The sequence below is a fragment of the Vigna unguiculata genome, chromosome 8, assembly GCF_037176805.1.
Source record: "Vigna unguiculata cultivar grain cowpea cultivar isolate G323 ecotype 2 chromosome 8, ASM3717680v1, whole genome shotgun sequence".
Taxonomy (NCBI): domain Eukaryota; kingdom Viridiplantae; phylum Streptophyta; class Magnoliopsida; order Fabales; family Fabaceae; genus Vigna; species Vigna unguiculata.
The window spans coordinates 3,845,377-3,870,340 of record NC_140799.1 but is presented as its reverse complement, the minus strand read 5'-3'; the positions used below and the strand labels follow the sequence as shown (position 1 = coordinate 3,870,340).

General features: G+C 31.8%; 2 protein-coding genes across 2 annotated transcripts; both read left to right on the top strand.

Moving 5' to 3' along the window:
• Positions 1–808: 808 nt before the first annotated feature.
• On the top strand, positions 809–9,428 carry FTSH4 (FTSH protease 4). The gene is made up of 7 exons (XM_028084545.2): positions 809–1,092; positions 1,813–1,900; positions 2,242–2,505; positions 3,531–3,770; positions 3,862–3,986; positions 4,776–5,252; positions 8,194–9,428. The coding sequence occupies exons 1-7, from the start codon at positions 1,066–1,068 to the stop codon at positions 9,148–9,150; spliced, it is 2,178 nt and encodes a 725-aa protein (XP_027940346.1). The 5' UTR covers positions 809–1,065; the 3' UTR covers positions 9,151–9,428.
• Positions 9,429–11,712: 2,284 nt separating this feature from the next.
• LOC114193274 (putative uncharacterized protein YDL057W) lies at positions 11,713–16,113 on the top strand. The gene is made up of 6 exons (XM_028083003.2): positions 11,713–11,996; positions 12,433–12,515; positions 13,467–13,588; positions 14,404–14,568; positions 14,961–15,054; positions 15,170–16,113. Exons 1-6 carry the CDS (start codon positions 11,868–11,870, stop codon positions 15,393–15,395), a joined length of 819 nt encoding a protein of 272 aa, XP_027938804.1. The 5' UTR covers positions 11,713–11,867; the 3' UTR covers positions 15,396–16,113.
• The last annotated feature ends 8,851 nt before the right edge of the window (positions 16,114–24,964 follow it).

Sequence of the window (24,964 nt, the reverse complement as noted above, 5' to 3'; positions counted from 1 at the left end):
TTTTATATTTGTTTTTCTTATTTTAGTTCATAATTTTTTAAATGTGGTTCCTTATTTTAAGTTAACTTTAACATAAGTTAGAAATATTATGTGTCAAAATTTTTAAATTTATTACGTGTCAAAATTTGAATTATTTTTTTATCTTAGAATTCTATGATCTTTTTATAAATAGAAAATGATTCAAATTTTAACATTTGACAGACTCAAATTTTAATACATAACACTTTTAGATGACATTAAATCCAATTTAGTGGAGAATATCATATTGAGTTTTTTTTTTTTTAACAAAGTTAATGAATTAAGAGAGATTTTTTTTAAAAGAGAATAGAAACTCAATTGCATAAAAATATATAAAAACTAAAATGAATAAAAAATTTTAATATTTTGGCCAAATTATTAATTAAATTTATAAGTTATCGTATAAATTCATACCTTAGATAATAATTTAATTTAATTTTTTATGGTAGTTTATTGTTGTTATTGATTAGATAATATAATTTCAATACCGTGGAATAATCAACGGATTGTGTGGTGTGATCTCCACACTTATTTTTAATCAATAAGGATATATTTTTATTTAATATCGAAAAATTATAATTTAGTCTGTATGTTTTTCGCTTCCTGTATAACCCTTTTATTTATTTTCCATTCTTATTTTTTCGTTGATTATTGACTTTTAGTCTTTTCAAATATCACGACCTTTATTTTATTTAAATCCGACATTATTAGTCTTTCGATTTTTTTAATCGCATAAATATCTAATGAATAAAATAAATAAATAAATACAAACATCACAAAGAAACTACATAGAAAACAAAATTCTGTAAGTGAGAAAACAAAAATCTTTCTCATATTTTAACATTACCGATTTATCTAACCTATATGACTACACATATAAGTTGTTTTTCTTAGAAAAAATCTATTATTCATTCAAGTGTCTATCATAAAAAGAAAACGAAGAAAAAAAAATTGTTCTTTCTAGTTCAACAAACACCAACCTTAAGAAGGATCATTGCCATTTGCAACAATTTCGTGATTCAATTGAGATAGCTCGATCAAGCGAGCATGGCTTTGAGGCTTTTGATATCGCAGGTAAGTTGATTCCTGTACCTCAATCCAACACGTCCTTCGTCAATGTCTTTCTTGTTTTTTATTCTTTCCTGAAACCCTAATTTTGGCAATTTATAGGGTTGGCTTGTTGATTTTTGTGCCCTTTTCTCCTTCATCCGCCTTCTAGATTCTTTTTAAGTTAATGGATAATGGGTCTAAGGGGTTTCTTCTAGTTTTTGATTCAGGACAAGATAATTTAAACCTTTCTGCTATATGGGGAAAAGGCATATTTCCCCCCCAAGTCATTGTAGGCCTTATCACAAATGTCTGCCTCTGTTTTTGAGAATTTCTAGGAGCAGTGAAGATTGCATCCATGTCGAATTCAGACTGTTGGGTTATATGGTAATTTGTGTGTATGGAGTTTTTTGCTCTGTGACTTACGAATGAATATCCTGTGGAGGCTTCAAGTATCGGGTTCGCACAGCTAGTCTTTAACTTACTATTGTTCATCTTATAGTGTTTTTATTAGTGGTCGAGCTTTTGATAATTTGCTCTTGGTTCTACTTTCAATCCCGTCCATTTACACCAAAAAATAAGTGTAAGACAGTAGGTAAATATGAGAACTTGAACTTGTGTTCATTATGCACGTTGTGTTCATTATTGATTATGTTGCTAGTTTTTACACAATACTAGTTGGCATATGTGGTTTTGTATCTTGGATTTATTTAACGATTTAGCTACATTCATAATTTATTTTTACAGGTTGCAAGACGACAATCCAAATTTGGACAGATTCAAAGTGTGTTTGCTACAAGCTATTTTTCTGTCAATAAGTTTGGACATCGTCCAGGTATAGATCCCTTCCTCCTAGACCGTGCATTATTCTTATAATTAGCTTCTAGTCATTTGCTTATGTAAGTTAAAAGTTTTACTTTTCTTAATATAGCTTTATTTTTTTCCCTAATTATGATGGTTTGGGAATTAACTTTCAACAATTTCTTTTTGTGTTGTGCGATTATTTTATCTTTCTCCCTTTTTTTCTTTGAAGGTGGGGGATGAATTGGTTTCTTTGTGAAATTATTCATGCCTGCCTGTTTTTAATTTCAGTATACGTTCATGTTCCAAGTACTTGGATATTGTGTTCCGTTTGGCATTTAGCTTTTTGTTTTTTGCACTTTCAAAATTATGTAGGGTTTAGACTTTTGGGTGCCCAAGAGAGATTCCAGTCTAGCTACCTTGGCAGTATAGCACGTCGAGCGCGTGATGCAGATGAAGCCGCTGAAGTTGCTTATCTCAAAGAACTTTACCATCAGAATGATCCTGAGGCTGTGATTAGAGTATTTGAAAGCCAACCATCATTGCACAATAGTCCCTCGGCTCTTTCCGAATACGTGAAAGCACTGGTGAAAGTTGATAGGCTTGACGAAAGTGAATTACTGAAGACATTAAGGAGAGGTGCTTATTTGGGTTGAACTGCTCATATTTGTGTGCTTGATTACCCTATATTTCAATACTTGTTAACTGACCTTTTAATTTTATTCATTATTCAATTATACAAGGTCTTTGCCAAGCAAACAACCATATCTGGTTTTTGTGGTTCTGCTTTCTGTCCAGGGTACTGTGTTTCGTAGAGGGTGTGGAAATGGTCAAATTGTGTCTGCTAGAATTCACTGACCAAGCAGTTGTTTTCCTGACTTCAAATTTTTTTACAAACAAAAAGTGTTACTATTTTTATTAGAAAGCTGGGTTATCCACTAATCCATGAAATGGTAATATTTTTTCCAGGTTGTAAATTAAGTAAAAAGTCCCAGGGTAAGGGTTTTTTTTCCCATTTCTATTAGAACTCTTCATTTAGTGACTGCTAGGATTTGATGTTAAAGACTCAAGCATTCTGTGTAGTCTCCTCTCCCTCTTCACAGACACATGCACACATTTTTAAAGTTGTACTTTGATATCTTGTCTCATTTATCTGAGATTCTTGAATGAGTAGGGTATTGATATATTACTGAAGTAACAGAATCAGTTGGTTAAAACTTCCATACTTATATGCTTTTCTCAAGTCAGCAAACACTGTATGTTCTGTGCTTGTTAGAAAAATTAGATAATATCTCTTATATTTCTAACGGGCCAATAATCCATTTGTCTGGTTGTACTGTCAGACAATAATCTTTTCCGGGGATTAAAAAGTTCAAATACTGTCTTGTATCATTAATCAGATTGATAAAGAATCTTATTTTTCTTTGTGATTAAATTTGGAATCAGGAATGTTATGCATCTTTTGGCCTTTGATGCAGTCCTTGGACAAGTATGATAACAAATTGATGCAAGACGAAAAACATATTCAGCTGACAAAAATTGGCACTTCAATTAATACTTTTCTAAAGTGATATTTTGATCATACTACATCAGTATTTTAGATAATTTTGTCTAGCATATTTTTTAGACCATAAATTCTGACCAGAGGTGATATGAGTTTTCAGGCATGTCCAATTCAGTAGCGAGTGAGGAAGAAACTGCAGCTGGACTTTCTGCTTTAAGAAATTTAGGAAAATCAACAAAAGACAATATTATTGGAACTGCTAGTAATCCAATCCATATGGTGGCTAAAGAAGGTGGGAATATAAAAGATCAGTTATGGCGCACTCTCAGGACCATTGCGGTGTCCTTTTTCGTGATTTCTGGTATAGGAGCACTCATTGAAGATAAAGGAATTAGTAAAGGTATTTCCTAGTCAGTATTGTCTTTTCATATAGTTTTCTTAATCTGATCTTAGAAGACATGTTCTCTGGTTTGCATTTATCTATTTCTCAGGACTTGGTATAAATGAAGAAGTGCAACCCACCATGGAAACAAGCACAAAATTTAGTGATGTAAAAGGTGTTGATGAGGCAAAGGCTGAGCTGGAAGAAATTGTTCATTATCTTCGAGATCCTAAGGTAGATTTTTTGCCATAAATTCATGCTTACGGGTGATTTAATTCAAGTAAACTTGTAACTAAATTGGATCTCTTTCTTTGGATAATAATGTCTAATACGCAAATAACTTGGATGTAATACTAACTTACTATTAAAATATGATTGTTATAGTGGTGTACAACTACATTAAGCTGTTTTTGGGTGTATCTATCTTTAGTTTAAGGAATATAGGCTGTAACCTTCCTCTTTGAGATATACTTGTACTCATTTTGTATGTATACACATACATCAGCTGAGAATACACTCACTGATTTTTCCAACACATCCAAATTCAAGTCTTATAGTATGTTTCTTTTTGAAAGATGCTTTTGTGTCACTATTCAGTAGGTGTGTACCTTGGCTCCTTTGCTTACAGTATGCCTATCAAGCATCAATATATTTAGCACAGTTTGTGTTGGAGCAAACATAGTAACTGGATTTGGGAATTATTACTTCAGGATGATACCTTATCTAACACCAATAGAACAATACATACTCTTAATATTCTTAGTAGTTGTTTCTACTTCGATTGGTGTTGATGAACTGATGATTTCATTTGACAATCTAAAATTGGGTGACATATACAAGATGATAACTACTTAAATTGGCTATTTGTTAGTCAATACCTGAATTAGTTTGATTCTGTTTGATGTCACATCCCTTTTTCACACTCTTCTGTTATATTTTTATATGCTTATATCCTGACAACATATAACAGCCTGTACATTTCCTTATCATGTTTATAATTGTGATTTGTTTCCCTTGTGACAGCGGTTTACTCGTCTTGGTGGTAAGCTTCCCAAAGGAGTTCTGCTTGTTGGTCCACCTGGTACTGGAAAAACAATGTTGGCTAGAGCTATTGCTGGTGAGGCTGGGGTTCCATTCTTCTCCAGCAGTGGAAGTGAATTTGAAGAGATGTATGTTGGTGTTGGTGCACGAAGGGTGAGAGATCTTTTTGCTGCTGCTAGGAAACGAGCACCTTGTATAATATTCATTGATGAGATTGATGCTATTGGAGGAAGCCGTCATCCAAAGGACCAAATGTACATGAAGATGACATTAAATCAGTTATTGGTTGAGCTAGATGGATTCAAGCAAAATGAGGGAATAATTGTGATTGGTGCAACTAATTTTCCAGAATCATTGGATGATGCATTGGTGAGACCTGGGCGGTTTGACCGCAATGTTGATGTTCCCTATCCGGATGTAAAAGGAAGACAGCAGATTTTGGAATCACACATGTCAAAGGTATGATTTTATCTCTTGCAAAGAACGTTATAGAATGCCAATTTGAAAAAGATAAAAGTAGGATTAAATCACACCAGATTACGGATGGTACATCAATATCTCTGTCCTAGTGTTGAGAAACTCCTACGGAGGTTGTCTCCCTCCAGAAATCTACTAAGCACATAACTGTCCTTAACATCCCGTGCCCTCTAATTCCCTCTAGAAACTGTCAAATGACAGTTATTAAAGCTGCACCTATTAATACAGTTTAGTCCTAAAGTGAAGTTAGTAACTGTGGTGATTTGGGATATAAGGTTGGCTTGGTGGTCAAAGTTGAAGGCAGAGGGTGGGATAGGTTGTGTTTGAGTCCACAGCTGACAAAAAACAATATATATTGACAAAAAAGAAAAACTGCAATGATTTTTACAACTGATTCCTATATTTCCTAGAATGGGCTTTCCAAATAATGTCTCTGGGTGGTCTCTGGCACACCTTATCATGACCTTCCTTCAGAAATTTTTATATGGACTGTACTTTGTCAGGAGAGGCAAAATCCACTTCGGTGATCTCTATGCCTTAGGGAATTAGTTTCATGGCTTTTGGCTGAGGAATCCTTTCCTTCAGCAAAAGAAAAGTTGTAAACTGCTGCTGCAAAACCTATTGGTGTTCTCAAGTTGCATTCTCTATTGCTAAAGCTTTTCATTGCCCAAAATATTCCTTGATTTGAGTCTTTTCTCCATTACTTCTCTGCTGTCAAAAATTTGTCCTGGATTAACTTCTTGTGTTTGATGTGTTCACCACGTGCTTGGGTACTTATCAGTTGTCCTCACCTTCCCAGTCAGTTTACTGGGATTAAGTTCGATCCTAAGTCCAAACCAGTATCAAAGTTTATCCTAGATTTATTGTTAGGTCACCAGCATTTCCATGTTCTAGGCCTATAGCTGAGTGCGAGGGTGTATTTACCTTTATTGCTGTAACCCCTAGCCCCCCCTAATTACAGCCTATCAAAGTTGATTGCCAATGTCTAGTTCCTAGATCCATTGTTAGGGTCCTGCATTATAGTGCCATAGGCCTATAGCCTAGGTGTGAATGGGTGTTTTAGAAAGTTGTCTTAATTGTGCTCAGTGCTCACCTTAATCGTGGTCTATCAGGGTTTATTGGTAGTGTCTTAGAATGGACAACCTGCAAAAGGAGTTGACCAAGGTGGTCGAAGCATTGAAGTATGTAGCCATTGAAATGTTGACTCTCTCAAGTGATTGAGATCCAACATTTTCTTGAGATATGTGGTATGCCCAATGCAGTCTTTATAAATCTTGGGTGGTACTCATCTTAGAAGTTGATTTTGTAGAATTAAGTTATGCATTCTCAAACAGAATCTTCTACCTTTTCTTTCCATCAGCTATTGGTATGTTAAATGTCTCCTGCCTTTATTTTGTTTTCTGCTTAACCTTTGTTCATATCGCCGACGAAGCCACAGATGAAGAGTCCTTTATTTTTGCCAGATTGTGCTTGTTATGTTTAGCCCTAGACTGAAATGATTTTGTCCAGCGTATCAGACTGTAGGTGACTTCTATTATTTACTGATCCTGCATTTCGTCATGAGCCAAACAGCCATTCTGATGACCTTGAAACACTGCCAGAAGACCCTATTTTCTCACTCCAACCTGCGCTCCTTGTAATATACATAAGTACATTTCTTTCCCTCTAGATGTGCGCAAGCGGCATGGCTTGAATTATTGTTGAGTTGAAGAGTTGCATTGCATCTAATTTTGCAAACCACCCAAAAGATAATCCATAAAGTTGTTCCTTTGGGTAAACGCTGAACTTGTGATGATAAAAACTCATTATTTTATAAATTCTTCCACATAGCCCTCTTGTTTGATTTCAGCCAGTTTTTGGAAAGTACTTTCATATTATTGCCCCCCAAACCATATATTATTTCCCTCTTCATCTTCTACCATCCAAAGTTTATCACATACTTATCTAATTTAGTTTGACTTCTCCACTTGTATTTGAACTTCAAAATAAATTCCTCCCCTTAGTAATCCACCCAATAGGGTCATCTCTGTCAAATGAAGGCAGTTCCACCTTCACTGCAATTTGATTGATACCATCCATGTCATGGTTGCTTGAACATGATCCTTTCCCTTCTCAGTGTGGCGAACTGCGTTGCTCATCTTCACACTTGCGACTCAACCATTAGTTTTCTTATCTCAAACATAATCTTCTTAGAATTTGCCTTCGCCTGCCCTGATGCACATCCATTTTTTGCCAATTTCTCCTCCACATCAACCCTGGCACAAGCCTGGCTTATAGCCATTCGAATTTCTCCTTCAAGTTATCCAGTCTCGGTTGAATACATCGTGATTTTACATTTTGGTGGTTACAAGAATTCCTTCCTTTAACCTGATAGAACACCTAGTTGAAAAGCATCAAATTGTGATTAAATCACACTAGATTACAGAAAATCATAGGATTTTCTTTCAGCCCTCCTCCAAAAAGAAATTAAAAAACAGACACAAATACAAACAAAACTACATATATTCCCTGCAGAAACTATCAAATGGTAATTATTCAAACTAAGTCCTAACAATGCAGTGTTTAAAACTGGTGTAATTATTGAAACTAAGGCCTATATTTTTTAGAATAGCCTTTCTAAATATCTGGTCCTCTTCGGGTGGTTTAAGATCCCTCATCGGCTTGAATCTTATTTGGTAGATTGGATTGGACGGCATGATTCCTTAACTCAGAGGTACATGGTTAGTACTCTCATTATATTGGTACTAAACATTGCTGTTTAATGCTTTTTATTTGGGCTATGATTGGCTATCAATTGGATGCTCGAGTATGAGCTCACACCCATTTATTTTGAAGTTTAGATATTATATCCATTACATGTGTAACCATGATCAGCATTACTTATATTTGTTTTTTCTGGATTTTTATCTCCAATCAAATACAGGTTTTGAAGGCTGAAGATGTTGATCTATGGACCCTTGCTCGAGGAACACATGGGTGCTCCGGGGCCGAGCTTGCAAACATGGTTAACATGGCTGCTATCAAGGCTGCAATGGATGGTGCCAAAGCTGTGAGAATGGCTGATTTAGAGTATGCAAAAGACAAGATGCTGATGGGCAGTGAACGGAAGTCAGCTGTTATATCTGCGGAGGAACGAAAGAACACTGCTTTCCATGAGGGTGGTCATGCCCTTGTTGCCATGTATACTGATGGGGCTCTCCCTGTTTACAAAGCAACCATAGTTCCCCGAGGAACGTCTCTTGGGATGGTTATGCAATTGCCCGAAGACGATTACCTCAGCATTTCCCGCAAACAGATGCTTGCCAGGCTTGATGTTTGCATGGGAGGCCGGGTTGCCGAAGAACTGATTTTCGGAGAAAATGAAGTCACTGGTGGTGCATCCTCAGATCTCAAGCAAGCAACTAGTTTGGCAAGGACCATGGTTACCAAATATGGCATGGGCAAAGAAGTTGGACTAGTCACTCACGATTACACAGATGGTGGGAGGAGCATGAGCTCAGAGACAAGGCTTCTCATTGAGAATGAGGTGAAGCAACTTCTCGAGAAGGCTTACAACAATGCAAAAACCATTCTTACCACTCACAACAAGGAGCTTCATGCACTTGCAAATGCTCTTTTGGAGCACGAGACCCTCACAGGAACTCAGATAAAGACATTGCTTGCCGAAGTTAGAAATCAGATGCAGCCACAAACAGTTGAAGCTCAGAGCAGTTCACAATCCAACACGGTGCCTCCATCATCCAGTAACCCTGCATCTGCTGCTGCCGCCGCTGCAGCTGCCGCAGCCGCCGCAGCTGCCTCTGCTGCTGCCACAGCCACTGCTGCAGCTACAGCTACTGCTGCTGCTGCCAAGGCTAAAAGTGCTCCGGTAGGATCTTAGCAGAAAAAGATGCTAGAGGAGCAAACATAACTTGTACGACTAGATTGCAAATGTTCTTATAGTAATTATTCAGGTTTTTCACATGGGAAAACTCAGGTCATGCACCTCGGATTTTAGTCGGCATAGAATTATATGCATATACTTTTTTCATTGTTTGTAGTGTACAATGAAAAATTAATAGATTTTCAAGTGCCTCCTACTCAATCTGGGACTCTCTCACGTGGTCTTCTTCATCAGAGACTAAAAATAAATTCAAGTACATTACCGTGTTCAATTTACTTCTCTTCTTGATCTGAATGCCCTGACTTGAAGAAATTTAGAGAAATAACACAGTGAATTCTTATTTTACTGTTTCAGTTTTACCACTGTTTATATAAAGAACAAAGAGATAGAATATAGAGTCAAAGCACAGTCATAACCTTAATGTAGAATTTAGATTGGGGTGTGGATTTGAAGTAGTTAATTTGTAGGAAAAAATGGTATTGTTTAGATTAAGGATGTGAGTGAAAATTTCGTAGCTTCCTGTATTTTTGTTGTAGGATTCAAACACAGTACCATATATGAATAATAGTAAAACAAAAAAATATTATATTTCAACAACCTGTAAAGTCAGATTGCGTTGTACATTTTTAAATTTAAGTAATTTATTATTGCATTAAGCTTATTATTTGTAAATAAGCTTATTTTATGTAAATTTGTTAACAAAAATTGTAGAAAGATATTACTTGTTATATCTTTGAAAAAATTTAATTTACAGATAATTTATTCGTAAATAATTATTTTTCATGTAATTATGAAATACGTAAGTATTTTTTTTTTAAATTTTCTAAAAGAAATGTTTTATAACTAAACAAATTGATAGCAATTTTTTTAAAATTAATTTTAAAAATAAAAATTGTAAATATTTCTTACAAAAATATTCTTAAATCAAAAAATAGAATAAAATATGTGTTTTTTTGAATAACAAATAATTTTAATATAGTCCTCTCTACTAAAGGGACAAGGAAGAAATAATGTTATTCTATAAGAGGAAAAATATTATTTTTTCTCTAATATAGTTTTTCAAAGTTTGTATCATTATTATAAATGTTTTCAATTTAGTCTATTTTTAAAAAGGAATTGATATAATCTTTTCTCTCAAATTCAAGATAATAATAATTCTACAATTTTTTCTTACTATTTTAATTTTTTTAAATTTGATCTCATTTTTCTAAAATAATTTAATGTAATATTTTCTAAAATTATACATGTTTTTTGTTTGCAAACTATTTTTTAAAATTATATTTTTTTCTCTTAAAATTAAATTATATACATATTTCATTTTTGCACTACATGGTATTGTAAAACACTTTTTCTAGAAAAAAAAATATTTAGAGATAAAAGTATATTTAATCTATTTTTTATCAAATTCACTAATAATGATTATGTAGTTTTTTTCTTACTATTTTAAATCTATTTAATTTTGTCTCACTTTTTTTCCTTAGTTAATAGTTTCCAATAATAATAATTCATATTTGACATTTTTTAGTTGTACTATATATTATTTTCTTAAAATAGTATATTTAGTAGTGACTTGTTATTTTTTATTTATATTATAATAATATTTTATTATTATTATTATTATTATTATTATAAGATTTAATAAAAAGAATTATTGGCTTATTTCTTGAAAAATATGAGGTCAAATTTAAAATGTTAAAATAAACTGAAATGAAATGAAATTAAAGAAGTCATAACAATGATAAATTATGAACTTATTTTTGTAATTTTAAAAAATTGTTATTTTGGTCGTAAACTAATTTGTTGATCATACAATATTGTTTTTTTTTATAGAATTCTTCTGATAAATTTGTTACATAAAGGATAAAGATAGTTTAATCCACTTTTTTTGACCCACTCTTAACCTACTCCTTCACTCACTATTAGATTATTTATTTTGATTCTTTTAAGTGATGTGATGTAATGATCTAACAGTGATTGAAGTGATAGTTTAAAAGCAGATCAAAAAAATGGGTTAAAGTATCATTGTCCATATAAAAATATACAAAATATGAATTATATCAACTTGTTTTTAATTTAAAATCATATGCATTTGTTGAAAATTTAGTGAATATAAAAACATATTTATAAATTAGTTTTAAATATGTTTTTATCCAATTTGATCTATGTGTCTTTAAGATAAGTTTGACCGATATAGTAGTAATAAACAAGATAGAAGTGCTAGAGGTCACCTTTTAAAAATAAAAGGTACTTCAAGATGAACAATTATTTAAATAAAGTATATTATCATGGAAAAAAAATACATAAATTAAGTTTTGTTAAACATTTTCTCTTTTTCTTTCCTCTGTATAATATCATAAATCACTCATTTATTGGGCAATTATATCACATCTAACCTCAATATAATAATATCTTAACATTAACATTATAGACATGTTTGATTTGTAAAAATGTAAGATACAGTAATTATTAAGTGCATATTTGATATTAAAATTAGTGAATAAGTTTTGTTTTATATGAAAACACAAATTCTTCAAACAATATTTTTATTATTTCCTTTTTGAAAAAATGATTTTGACGCTCATCAAATTAGGCTGTGCTCGCAGAGTTGCACCTTGCCCTAATCTCTATTATTCACTCAATCTTACATCACAAAATCGCGGAATCAAAAATCATCTCACGAGACGCTACGATATCCTGTTAATTACCCTGGTAAAATGAGTGATCGTGTTGCTGAAAGGAGAGTTACGATACGAAACAACCATGGTGAGAATCTCGTGGGGATCTTGCATAATTCGGCTTCAGCTTCGCTTGTTATCGTGTGCCATGGCTTCCAATCGTCCAAGGTTGTTGTTCTTCGCATATTTCGTGGGAATAAAATCCTATTTTCTTTTCCTTAGTAAACTTTGTGCATGTTTTGTTTTAAGTTACAAAATTGAGCAGTTCAATGCATGAGTTGAGAAGAAAATTTTTTGTTGTTTTACGAGGAAATAAAGTACTGTGGAGCTATTCCAACTTTTATTTAATCATGGTATTTTGGATAAAATACTTTTCCGTTAGCTAGGAGAAGAGAATGACTTGAATAAAGGAAATTTTGAAAAAAAAAATATTTTTGCTAGTATTTTATATATAAGCTAATTTGTTCTTTATGAAGATTCTTTCTTTCCTTGAACTGTTAGGAAGAAGTTTAGGAAAACTTGACCTTAATTTTTCATCATTGTATATTTAGTGAAACTGGTAGCTTTGAAGCTTGAACTAAAGGTTGAATGGTTTTATCTGTAGGAAAGGATTCCCATGGTGAATCTTGCTGATGCTCTGGAAAAAGATGGAATTAGTGCTTTCCGCTTTGACTTTGCGGGAAATGGGTAAGCTACTAAGCAAAGGAGTATGGACCTTAAATTAGTTAATTTCAATTTATTTAAGGAATATAAACATTTGAGGACGAAAATTGATTTGTTTGTATATGATTTTTGTTGTCTATTCAATTATTTTAAGTTTTTGAAGAGAAATGCTAACAGTATTATCCTATGATAACACTCTGAATTATTGGTTGAATTTTATTGGGAATCTCAAACTTTCTTTTCTGTGTCTCATTTCGAATTTAAAGCGTATTTGAAAGTGTGTTGTTAGCACTCCTTTTATGTATCTTCATGATTCAGAGTAATCAGTGACTTGAGTTTAAAACTTTAGGGCATATCTTTAGGAATATGAATCTTGGAATTCTCTTTTTCGTAAAAGAAGAAATTCTATAGAATAAAGAGAAGAAGCTTCCAATGAATTGTGAGGATAAGGAATCCTCCTTGACTATAATGCACGTTACTGCCATAGAACATCTCCCCTAAAAGATTAAGCAGTTGGGTAAAGGTTCATATGCATGTTTATTAGTTAGGACATCTCTAACATACACAAACAAGAGAGACAAAAAGAAATCCTCAATGGAACTGAGCTGCCAAATTCCTCAACAAATACCTGTTAGTATGTACTGGTTGATCAGAGGAGGGTGTATTGGGGAGGGAAAACCTAATCTCTTCAATGTTAGAGGGGACTGATTTTGATCCTCTAGTTTTCTCTCCCTTCTTATCCATTCCCTGCAACCTATTAATATGTTAAATAAACCTTCTTAATGCTTGCCAAATATGCCTAATCTTGTTCCAGATGCTGTGTTAAAGATTGTACTTTGCCATCAGCCATAATAAATTCTACTTTGTAAGTAACCTAGGGTGTACTGTGTACGTGTTGTTCTAATTCTAACACTAAAAAAATCGTTTATTGAATTGTAATTACGTTTGCTAACAACTCATGTCATTGTCTTCTAGGGAAAGTGAAGGTTCATTTCAGTATGGTAACTACTACAGAGAGGTTGAAGATCTGCGAGCTGTAGTTCAACACTTCCGTGAGCAGAAATATGTAATTACAGCAATTGTTGGTCATAGTAAAGGTCAGATTACAATTATCCTTATATGTAACTGAAGTTATCAGTAGACTAAACAGACAACAAACATATATGGAATTCTTCAGTGGCAATTTGAAATTGTTTTCTTCAGTTTTAGAGTTTTTTTATTGTCAGAATTGTTTCTTTAGTGCATAGAATAGATGTAAGATTGTAGGCCTTACTGAAAAAGATAATTATTTCAAGGTGATTTTTTGAAACTGTATGCTGAGATCATGGAAAATGCAAAGAAAAAGGTTTAAATTTATATTTGATTTTTCATTTCCGTGGACAAAAAAATGATGACATTGTTCAGGTGGTAATATGATCTTTTAATCATAAAAGTGTAGATGTATCTTTAGTTTTGAGTATTTAATGTTACAAGTTATAAAAGGAAAATAGTTATCAGAGTTAGGTGTAGCTTTTTTATCTATTGGTAAGGTGAAGGAAAATTCCCAAAAAATGCTTTTTGATATGTACGATTTAGAGGTGAAAATGTTTAAAGATTAGAAAATATTGTTTACAACATGAACCTAGATCACATTGATTAAACTGAAGATGTATGACATGTTTGTTTTTCGGTTGAAACGATCTAAACCTCAGTTGAACTCAAAGCATGTGTCTTGATCAATTGAGTTCAATTGAGGTTTAGACTATTTTAATTGACAAACAAACATGTCCTTAGTTGTACAGTTCGAATGGAGAATTTAGTTTTCTGTAAATTGAAACTTAAGTTCTCTGTGAATATTACAGAATTTTCTGCAGATGTCTTTCACAATTCTCAATCCCTTTTGTTAAGCCACTGACTATTATGATTTATGCAGGGGGTAATGTGGTTCTCTTTTATGCCTCAAAATATAAGGATATTCATATTGTTGTCAATATATCTGGTCGGTTCAATCTAGTGAGAGGCATGGAAGGTCGTTTGGGCAAAAGATTTATGCAAAAGATCAAGCAAGATGGATATATAGATGTAAAAAATAAAAGAGGTGAAGAACATAATGTAAATAATCTTCAGGTTCTATTTGTTTATCATTTGTGGGTCTTTTTTTTCATGTTTTAGTCAATTTTATTCATGCTTCTTTATTTTTTTGCTGTCACGAACACTTTTAGGTTTACATTAAAATGGAAGGAGTTGAACTATTAGATGTGACTGCTTTTGTGATTCTAATAATATCTAGTCGTAGGTTTTGGAATCACATTTTTTCATTAATGTGCTGTATTTGATTTCATGGTTATCAGCTCTTATGGTTTCCACTTCATGTTGAATCACAGTGGCTTCCAAAAGCTACTTAAAACGATGTCTGCCCAATACTTGTAGTTTAATTGTTGTCCATTTACTTTAACCATTCTGATTCACTTTTTCCTTTTCTTGTGACAGGGAAGATTATGTATCGTGTTACTGAAGAAAGTTTGATGGACCGCTTATCTACTATAACCCATCTTGACTGCCTATTGATTCCCCAAGATTGCAGGTAGGGTTTCTTATTTCATCTAACAATATGCATCATTGATAATGTCGCAAAATCAGTTGCTTCTGGTGTTTAACTGTTATAATTTTGAATCATTTTATTAATGTTGTTGAGACAGGGTGTTGACAATTCATGGATCCATGGATGAAACTGTACCTGCAGAAGATGCTTTGGACTTCGATAAATTCATATCTAATCATGAATTGTGCATCATAGAAGGAGCTGATCATGAGTTTTCTTCTCATCAAGATAAGTTGAGCCGCTTAGTTTTGGAATTCATCAAGACTAATGCAGATAAAGACAAAGATACATCAAAGCAGGCAAAGATTCATTCCCGGTTATAGTTCTTGCAAAGTATGGGAATCCAGTACTTCTCTTCAAACCAATTTTCTTGCAAATGAAGACACATTCTTGATAAATTGATTAACAAGAAAGATGGACAAACCTCGTCCCATTTCTAACATCCAAGCCTGAGGGCCGATAATTAGCGTTTGTCATAGCTAAAGAAGATTAACAAATGCAACACAAGTTTCTCACTTTTGGACCTTAATAGATACACACATCTGACAAGTACTGTGACATCATTATAAGCACATGCCAGGTTGCATGTTGTCAATGTAAGCTCTTCTCTTATCACTGATGTTAGAAGTTTATGCCCTTACAATTACTACAGCTGAGTCATAATAAGCAAGAACCTAACTCATCTGATGGGTTACATGAAGCACTGCAGCACTGCTTATTGAATTACAGGGCATCTGTCCAAACAAGACCACTCTTCGAGCTTCACCACTACATTTGTAATTACAGATTACAAACGTAGTTGTCAAGTTTGAAGAGCAGTTACAGATTTATTTGTGGTCATAACATTATACATTTCATGTATGTCTACTACATACTCTTTTAGGATAAACCATGAACACAACCCAATATCACATATTTCAGAAAAGACTGTAAAATGCAATTATTGTACAAGTTTTAACTTCTTGTTGTTTCTTTAGCCTTCAAAATGTATGTTTTGTTTGGATGGGAATAAAATAAGCAAGGAAATGTGATGGAAGCTCATGGACAGGTACTGGTGGTCCACTTTGGTCTGTGGTCATGAAAAGATATAAAGCTTCTGCATTTGATCCATAAGTGCATCGAAATTTCCATTGTTGGTTATTATCTTCTGTTACGGTCTTCCAAAAGGATAAGTTTCATTAGTGTTAACTTCTTTTTTAAGTTTTTATTGGCATCTTCTGTCCCCGTTTTGAAAATGAGACATTTTTGTTTTATTACATTCTTTTTTGCTTTTCGTAAAAAATTAAACAAATGTTTGCATCGTAATGCAACAAATAACGTTTTGACTAGAGAATGTTAAGAATGAGTTGTAATTTAATTTTTAATTAGTATAAAATATGTACTCAATTTTTGTGTTTACTTCCATTCCTTCTCACTTGAGCAGAAAAAGCCTTTCCTTTTTCGTTATTCAAAGTATATACTTTTAAACATGTATTCAGGATATAGAGAAATAGAAGTAGAAAATATATTTAAGTTTAATTAATCAGAGAGATAAAAATCATACTAGAAAATTTTAAAAACATTATAAATAAAAGAAAATAGGCAAATTTGAATGGATGAAACATAAACATGGGAGATAGTTTGTAAAGGTACCGAACTGCAGATAAGGGTGGTCCATCTACACCAGATAATCCTTAGCCATTCATGTCTTGCCTTGTGTGTGTGTGTGTGTTTTTATATTTTAATTTTCACTATTCAATTCCTGAGCACGTAATTGTTTAATATTTTTTTTTTTTTTTAAGATGGAGATGATATTACAAGATATTTAGTAAAGTAGATTTTGTGAATCGGTTATAGACTTGTTACCGACAAATAAATTCACATCTGGATAATTTCTTATCATTTAATTTTGTTCGATTAGAAATATTATTAATTAAACACGTAAATAAATAATATTTGAATTTTAAATTTACAAAAATAGTGATAAGTATGTATGTATCACACTCTCAATAGAGTGATAGGTGTCTTACTAAAGATTAATGTTTTTCTATATTCAAGTCTTTTATCATACTACTACTACTTTTTTTCCTCAAAATAGTTTACTTCACAAATATCAATGCAAAAGTCCCATTAAGTTACTTAATGGTATCTTAATCTATATAATTTAATTTAGACTATAAGTAAAATTAGAATATTTCATTTAAAATATCATCTCACACATGTATCATTTATTATCCAACTCAATAATATCATAACTCAATCCACAGTCATAGGTTATGTTTGCATTTATATTATTCATCCATTATAATCTTAGACAGATTTTAAAACATTTATATATGAGCTTTTGAAAATAGAGACACATCACTTAAATAAGATATTTTTACTTGAGAAACATTCTTTTAAAAAAGAAAGAGTTAATAATAACTTTACTTTGCTCAACAAGAAAACTCACAATTAAATTATAGAACCTGTCACTCAAGTGTTTTCCTAACTTTAAAGTGATATGTCTTTGGATGAGGGATAATTAATTTAGGTCATTCCTCTCTCAAACAATAAGTCATGACTTAAGCAATGAACTATATCGTCTTAACGACCATAGATGTTTCAACTTTATCATATTATTAGAAGTCACTACTTGAATCTCACTTAAATGACAAATAACATAATTAAATATTTCTTTTTCAACACAATTCAAAACATCATTATCTTGATTCAATTTAATAATATGTTATTGTTAAATTTACATAATAACTAATCATTCATACAAAGCAACAATAACATCCAAAGGTGATATAAACCTTGTTTACTTTCAAATACAATCATCCCACACAAATCGATGAATTTCATCAATACAATTACTTGTTCAAATCAACATAATTTTCTAACTAACTTCTAAGTACACACTTAACTTGTGACAATCAATTTATATTCCCATAGCAAACCTCTCAACACTAATATCAATTAATGATCCATTGTAACACCCTATCTAGGATGTCATTAACATCTTACCAATCTACGAACACAAATTTGAAAAAAAAAATTTATTTAATCTGAAAATCATCTCAAGATCCAAAATATAATCTATCAAATAAACCAACTATAAATAGAATTCAAATCTCCCTAATACATTATTTTACAAAAAAAAAATGCCTAAAATGAGCTTCTTTACTAAAATCCCAACACGTCTCTTAATCATTGTGTATCTTCATCTATATCTACTTTATCATCGCAATCACACACAAACAAACAAGGGTGAGTCAACATACAAACAACTAATCTTACAATCACAATTCACAACTAAACAATATAAAAAAATTACATCATATCTCTCAACCAACATTCTAACCCGACTCATAATCATACCCTAACTCCAAAACATGTTATCAAAACAACAATGTAAATACACGTGATTTGACACACTAGTTCAACCCACCAATGACCTTAACACAAAGCATCTGATCATGCAAATCCACCTAATAAACTACTTACATAATTTTTACACCCTCTCATAGACTTTTCGGCCTTTCATTCTCCATCCAAAGTTTAACTTATCACCCTCACATGGCAGCTTCCCCGACCAAAAGTGGAATGCATTGTCCTCACACGAAAGTCTCCCTAGCCAAAGGTGGAACACATTGCCCTCACATGGTAGCCTCCCCAGTCAAAAGTGAAACACATCGCCCTACCATACATTCACAAATAACAAAAACATATTCACTTTCACAAAATCCATCCTTTGAACCCATTTACCCAAATACGCATGCAATTTCATAAAATCTTATCTTCATATTTAAATAATGAATTAAAAATACTCATCAACCTTTGAAACATCATCGTTCCTAAATTCAAAACACATAGAAAACAATAACACAAGAATACAAAAAAACAAGAATGTAAGTTCCTCCTACCTCTTTTTGTTTACTTCTTCCTTCTTCCTTTTCGAAACTCATCATTTACCCTTCTTGCTATATTTGAATTTTACTCTTACTTTTCCTTCAAATCTACTCAGTTGTGTTCTTTCTCACCCAAATATAATACTCATTCACTCATTTAATATATATATATATATATATATATATATATATATATATATTTATTTATTTATTTATTTATGAATTTCACTCTTACCCTTCAAACCTTATATACTCTTAAGAAATTTTTGGTGATACTCCTAATAACCATAAAATATCATATATATATATATATATATATATATATATATATATATATCTTTTAAATAAAATAAATCTTTAAACAATTAGTAAACTATTAATCATTTTTAAATAATTGAAAAACAATAAACCACCTTCCTAATTATTATAATTTTTCCGAGTTTTACGTCCATCACATACGAGAAACAAAACTTGTTTATTCAAATTCCATAAGTTTGTAACTAGTATATAATTATACATTTAGGTAAATGAATAACATCTTAATTAATGTTTAATACTAATCCATGGTATCTGAAATACTTTTAAATTGTTTATGCATACCATGTTATTAGTGTGAAGTATACATTATCTCGAGGACTAATCATTATTGAAACTTTCGTCATCTCCATTGCAAAATTCATAATAAGGTCTTATGTTTACTTTATGTAGGTCTCTACATGCCAGATAATTTTTAAGACTTTTTTTTTTTTTGTAAGTTTTGTTCCAATGCAAAGATTTTATAATACTTATGTTTTTATAATTTTGTAGTTACACTTCAATGAAAGGAAAAATTTTGTAACGTGAAAATTATTTTTGTACTTTTATAACTTTGGGATCTTAAAGTAAGGACTTTTTATATCACGTCAAAATATTTCAATAAAAATTTATTGTAAGACTCCAACTTTAAGTTTAAGATTCTCTTACGATTCTTCTACTAAATATACATTTAAAAAGTCCCCTTTAATAAGATCTTTCCTCCCAACATAAAATATTTATAAAACTTCAATTCAAGATTTTGCTTAAGAAAATTGAATCCTCTATAACTCAAATTAATAACGTATTTTTATCTTGTGAACTTTCTTTTAAGAATATTATTTATATTGTTACTAAGATAACATATAAAAGTGATTTCCAACTTCGAAGTTATTAAAATATAAATAATAATAATAATAATATTATTATTATTATTATTATTATTATTATTATTATTTGTACCTGGTTGGAATTGTTTTAGTATAGAATCAGACAATCTCAATAATCCTTTGTGTTGATTCTCCCTCCGCTCTTTTCCAAACTCTCCCTAGATCTACTTGTTACGTGAACTCTGAGGATGGGTTACCTGCAGGCACTCCGACCCTCAAGTCAAATAGTGATTCGACATGAGGTGTATCTAGGAAAGTGAAAAAAGCATACCTCTATGTAGCTGCTAGACTCTAATTTATATTATTCACTTTGCAATCCTGTCATTATTATTCGCGACCCATTTGTACTTGAGGTCAACTCTTTCCTTTCTGACTCAGATTGCGCGCGTAAGTTCATTGATTGAGATGCGCGTTGCTCTTCTGTACATTGTCAATAATCAGAGTTTTTTTTTCTTATTTACTGAGATTATGTGTTGCTAGTCTGTACATTGTCAATTAGCAGTTCTCTTTTTCCACCCATCGCATCATTGGGCCGGGATATACACAACCAAATGGGCTGAGATATACCCGGCCTTATTGCCTTGTTAATGCTCCCATGGTGCTTTGTTGGACTGCTGTATTTTGTTGGGTTGTTGTGCTTAGTTAGGCTGCAAAGGTTTCCTTCCACTACCACCGAGTCGGGATGTGGGCGACCACTGCTTAGGCCAGGATGATGTCGGTCGCATGTGTATCTTGGTTGGTTCGGGATGATGCCGGCCTACACCTACAATATTTTAGAGTTCATTATGAACTTTAGTAAACTTTCATTGTCTTTTAAAATAGTCTTAATTTAAGAGTCATAACTATCTCACAAATAAATATATATATATATATATATATATAATATTATAAAAATTTGGATCTTATAAAATCATTATATTAAAAATATCTAAATAATGTAACTTAAAAAAAAATCTTTATGATATGACTTTTACGTTTAAAACCTTAAATCTAATCAAAATTTGATCTTATATTCTTGATATTTTCAAGTGAATAACCATATTATGCACGATTAAACTATTTGTATTGATCCTTGGTCCGAATTGGAAAAAATATATTAAAGAAATATAGTATTCTTATAACATCACAAACACGTAATAATAATAATAACAATAATAATAATAATAAATTAAAAGAGGTATAATTTGTCAATTAATTATATTACTTAGGTATAATTTATCAATCAATGAAATTAATTAAATATTTTAACGATTCACACTTGACTATAACTATGATGCATTCTCATAGGGAGTATTACTTTCAATCTCATATACCTTTTCTATACTCATTTTCTTCTATAAGTGGACCTTTCTCCGACTTTATTCAAAGATCAACAATTCAATCTCTTCATGCCCTCTTTGGAGAATTCCATGTTCTTTTCTAGTAAAATATTTGGCGCTCACCATAGGACTCGGTAAAACTCTTCCCACACCCCTCTAAGGTATCAAATAAAAGACTAATCATAGTGAATAAAATTATTGCACTATTTATTTTGAATATTTGGGAATATCTTATGTGAGTTTATGTTACTTATATTATATAAAGTGCAACACAATAACTAAAACAAAAACAAGAGAAAAAAAAATACTTGATTCTTGATCTTGCAATAAATGAGTTGAATTCAAAACAAGATTATTTGTTATTCCAATTGCATATTGGCTCATTTGGCATCGTATTTACATGTGTTAGTATTTTTTCCCAAATTGTTTGATTACTGTACCATCATGTTCTATATATATATATATATATATATATATATATATATATATATATATATATATATATATATATATATATATATATATTAGGTTTATTTAATTTATGAAAAAAATATAATAAAATAACTATGCTTATTCATATGCTTTTATACTCTATTATTATTTCGTACAACAATATATATGACATAATTTGTGCGTTCTATTTTGTGTTCTTCATCTATAAATTTCTACTAACCAAGGTAGAAGTATAAATTCCTACCAATCAGGGTAGAAATATAAATCCTTGTCAACCAAGGTGGAAGTACCTAAGGTCCTCTATATTTGGAAGATCATATACTCGTTGTAATATGACAAACCATATAATTTTCAATGGCAAATTCAGGTATGCTTTCGCATTTTATTTCATCATGAATTAGGGTATGGATTCATTAAGGATTAATGTACATTTTGGATTCATTTGATAGTATTGACCACAAAATAGCTCATAGGCATATTTCGTAGTAAGTATGTCATAAAAAGAATCTGTCATAGGCTGATTCTATGAAATGATTAAAAAAAATTTATATATATTTAACCATTAACTAATAATAAAATTGTACCCACCACTCTTCTTTATACATGAAGATAAGAGGATATGCTTGTTATCTTTATTTTTAACTTTATCATCTAGAGATCATAAATGCTACCTACGAGGTTTATCTTCAAATAGAGATACACTAAGTTAAATAGAATCATTATTTAATATAAGATTATTATTGCAAGAATAAGTCAGTGTTTGCTTGCTTTTAGCTAATCAAAATTACATTCTTAAGGTAATTTCCTTTCATGTTTTATTTGAAAATCACCTACAACATAGAATGTCAGGCATGGAAACTTTGCTTTTGTAATATCAGATATTGGATTGTGTATGGTGTGATTTGGTTGAAATTATGAAGCTTGCTTTATGACATGATAGAGTACAAGATAATACAGTTTGAATGGCTAGAATGTAAGAATCCTGCTTACAAGAATAAAATTTCTATAACTATAATTTATGAAGATTTTTATGATATGACATGATGGTCAGAGTAAAGTCCCATTTGAAGCAATATGTGATTATGACATGATAAAAAGGGGACGTGATCTTGGTATCTGATGATAGTTGATTGAACATTATTTGTTGAGGAAAACCATACATGACTAGTGTATAGTCTACATAACAATCTAGCAATACTTTATGTTTACATTCATGTAATTCTATATGGTTCCTTTTTATAAATCTCAGGTTTACAACAACGACACTTACAAATGTTGAGACTAAGAATCAAGGCAATGCAATATCATCCTTATAAGAACCAGAATAATATAAATAGGCTTCTGAGACCAAGTTTAAAGATATAGTTTGTTCATATGAAACCACACAAAAGGAAGAAAGAGACTAGGATCTGTAATTACCAACTCTACATAACAACCCAGATGAGGAAAGTTTTGGCTGAGAATGTTTTAACAAGGCATCAATCAAATATATCACATTATTTCAAATATTATTTGTTATTATAATTTATGCTAATATGAAGGAAGTTTCATGAGGTAAGACATGTCGAGATATACTTGGACAAGGAAGACTTTTACCTCATGATCCTTACTTAGTGCTTTCTCGAGCAAGGAAGCTTCATGTAACGCGATGATCCCTCCCGAGAAATACTCAATCACAAAAGAATTTTACCTCATGAATTACTTTGTAAAGCACATCCTCGGGCAAGGAAACTTTATCTAATGCGATTACCCCTCCCAAGAAGTACCCGGTCAAGGAAGACTTTTACCTCATGATCCAAACTTACACATTCTCGAGCAAAGAAGCTTCATCTAACACGATGATCCCTCCCGAGGAGTACCCAGTCAAGGAAGAATTTTACCTCATGATCTTACTTAGCACATCCTCAGTCAAGAAAGCTTTATCTAACGAGATGATCCCTCCCAAGAAGATAAACATTAACACCCATGAAACTATGACGATGTGAGCACACTAAAATAGAAAAGGTTGAAAACATATTATATACTACTAATAAGAAAGAACATTTCATTCATTGCAGGTTTATCAACATAAGTAGTTGCATTAGTGTTTATGGGAATGTCATCAATGTCCCCTTATAAATATTTTTATCAATGTTAAAGCAGTGATGATAAGCACGAATCTCAAATAGATAATATGCTCGACAGAGTGCCTTGTCAAAACCTACCAACTGAGGTAGTGAACCAATACAACCTCTACCAACTGAGGTGGAGTTACACACTATCAATTGAGGTAGTGAATCGGTCGAAGCTAGCTCTGCCAATTGAGGTGGAGTTACACCCTATCAACTAAGGTAGTGAATTAGTCTAAGCTCTACCAACCACAGTGGAGTTACACATTACCAACTGAGGTAGAAAAATTGATTTGAGTTTGTTTGAAAGATCAAACAATACCTAGAACACCTCAACCTAAAAAGGGCACAATTGAATATCGTGGGTACATCACTCTACCAACCAAGGTTGGAGAATGCAAATTGAGGTTGTTCGAAAAATAGCAAACCACAAATGAATGGTCAAAAGCATGTTTTGAAAATGAATTACCACATCACTTGAAAATGAACAAAGTTAAACACCACGACCAAAGACAATTCAGAAAAGTACAGACACATTCCAACTCGATTATACTAAGTTAGACTTACAAACTTGTCTGCTCACTTTGTAAAGCTCCAAGCTCGGGGACTTATGTACTTCCCATCCATCTGAGTTGGAAAAGAATAATAAATAAATATAATATTCCCATAATATCCTAAAATATGTACATATTATTCTCATAATAAAACGATTATAGTATATCATAAAATATTACACTAAAATCAATACAATTATTAGCACAATATACCACAAATCTCATTAAATATGATAATATATATATATATATATATAGAGAGAGAGAGAGAGAGAGAGAGAGAAAGAAAGAGAGAGGGGGAGAGAGAAAGAGAGGGAGTGAGTGAGAGAAAGAGAGAGAGAGAGAAATAAAACTAATAAATTACAAGAAAATATAATTGTCCATCAATAATATTATTAAGGCATA

Coding starts and splice junctions, on each gene's coding strand:
- FTSH4 (XM_028084545.2), top strand. CDS start 1,066: ATGGCTTTGAGGCTTTTGATATCGCAG. Junction 2,506..3,530: donor ACTGAAGACATTAAGGAGAG/GTGCTTATTTGG, acceptor ATGAGTTTTCAG/GCATGTCCAATTCAGTAGCG. Junction 3,771..3,861: donor AGATAAAGGAATTAGTAAAG/GTATTTCCTAGT, acceptor TCTATTTCTCAG/GACTTGGTATAAATGAAGAA.
- LOC114193274 (XM_028083003.2), top strand. CDS start 11,868: ATGAGTGATCGTGTTGCTGAAAGGAGAGTTACGATACGAAACAACCAT. Junction 12,516..13,466: donor TTTGACTTTGCGGGAAATGG/GTAAGCTACTAA, acceptor ATTGTCTTCTAG/GGAAAGTGAAGGTTCATTTC. Junction 15,055..15,169: donor TTGATTCCCCAAGATTGCAG/GTAGGGTTTCTT, acceptor TTGTTGAGACAG/GGTGTTGACAATTCATGGAT.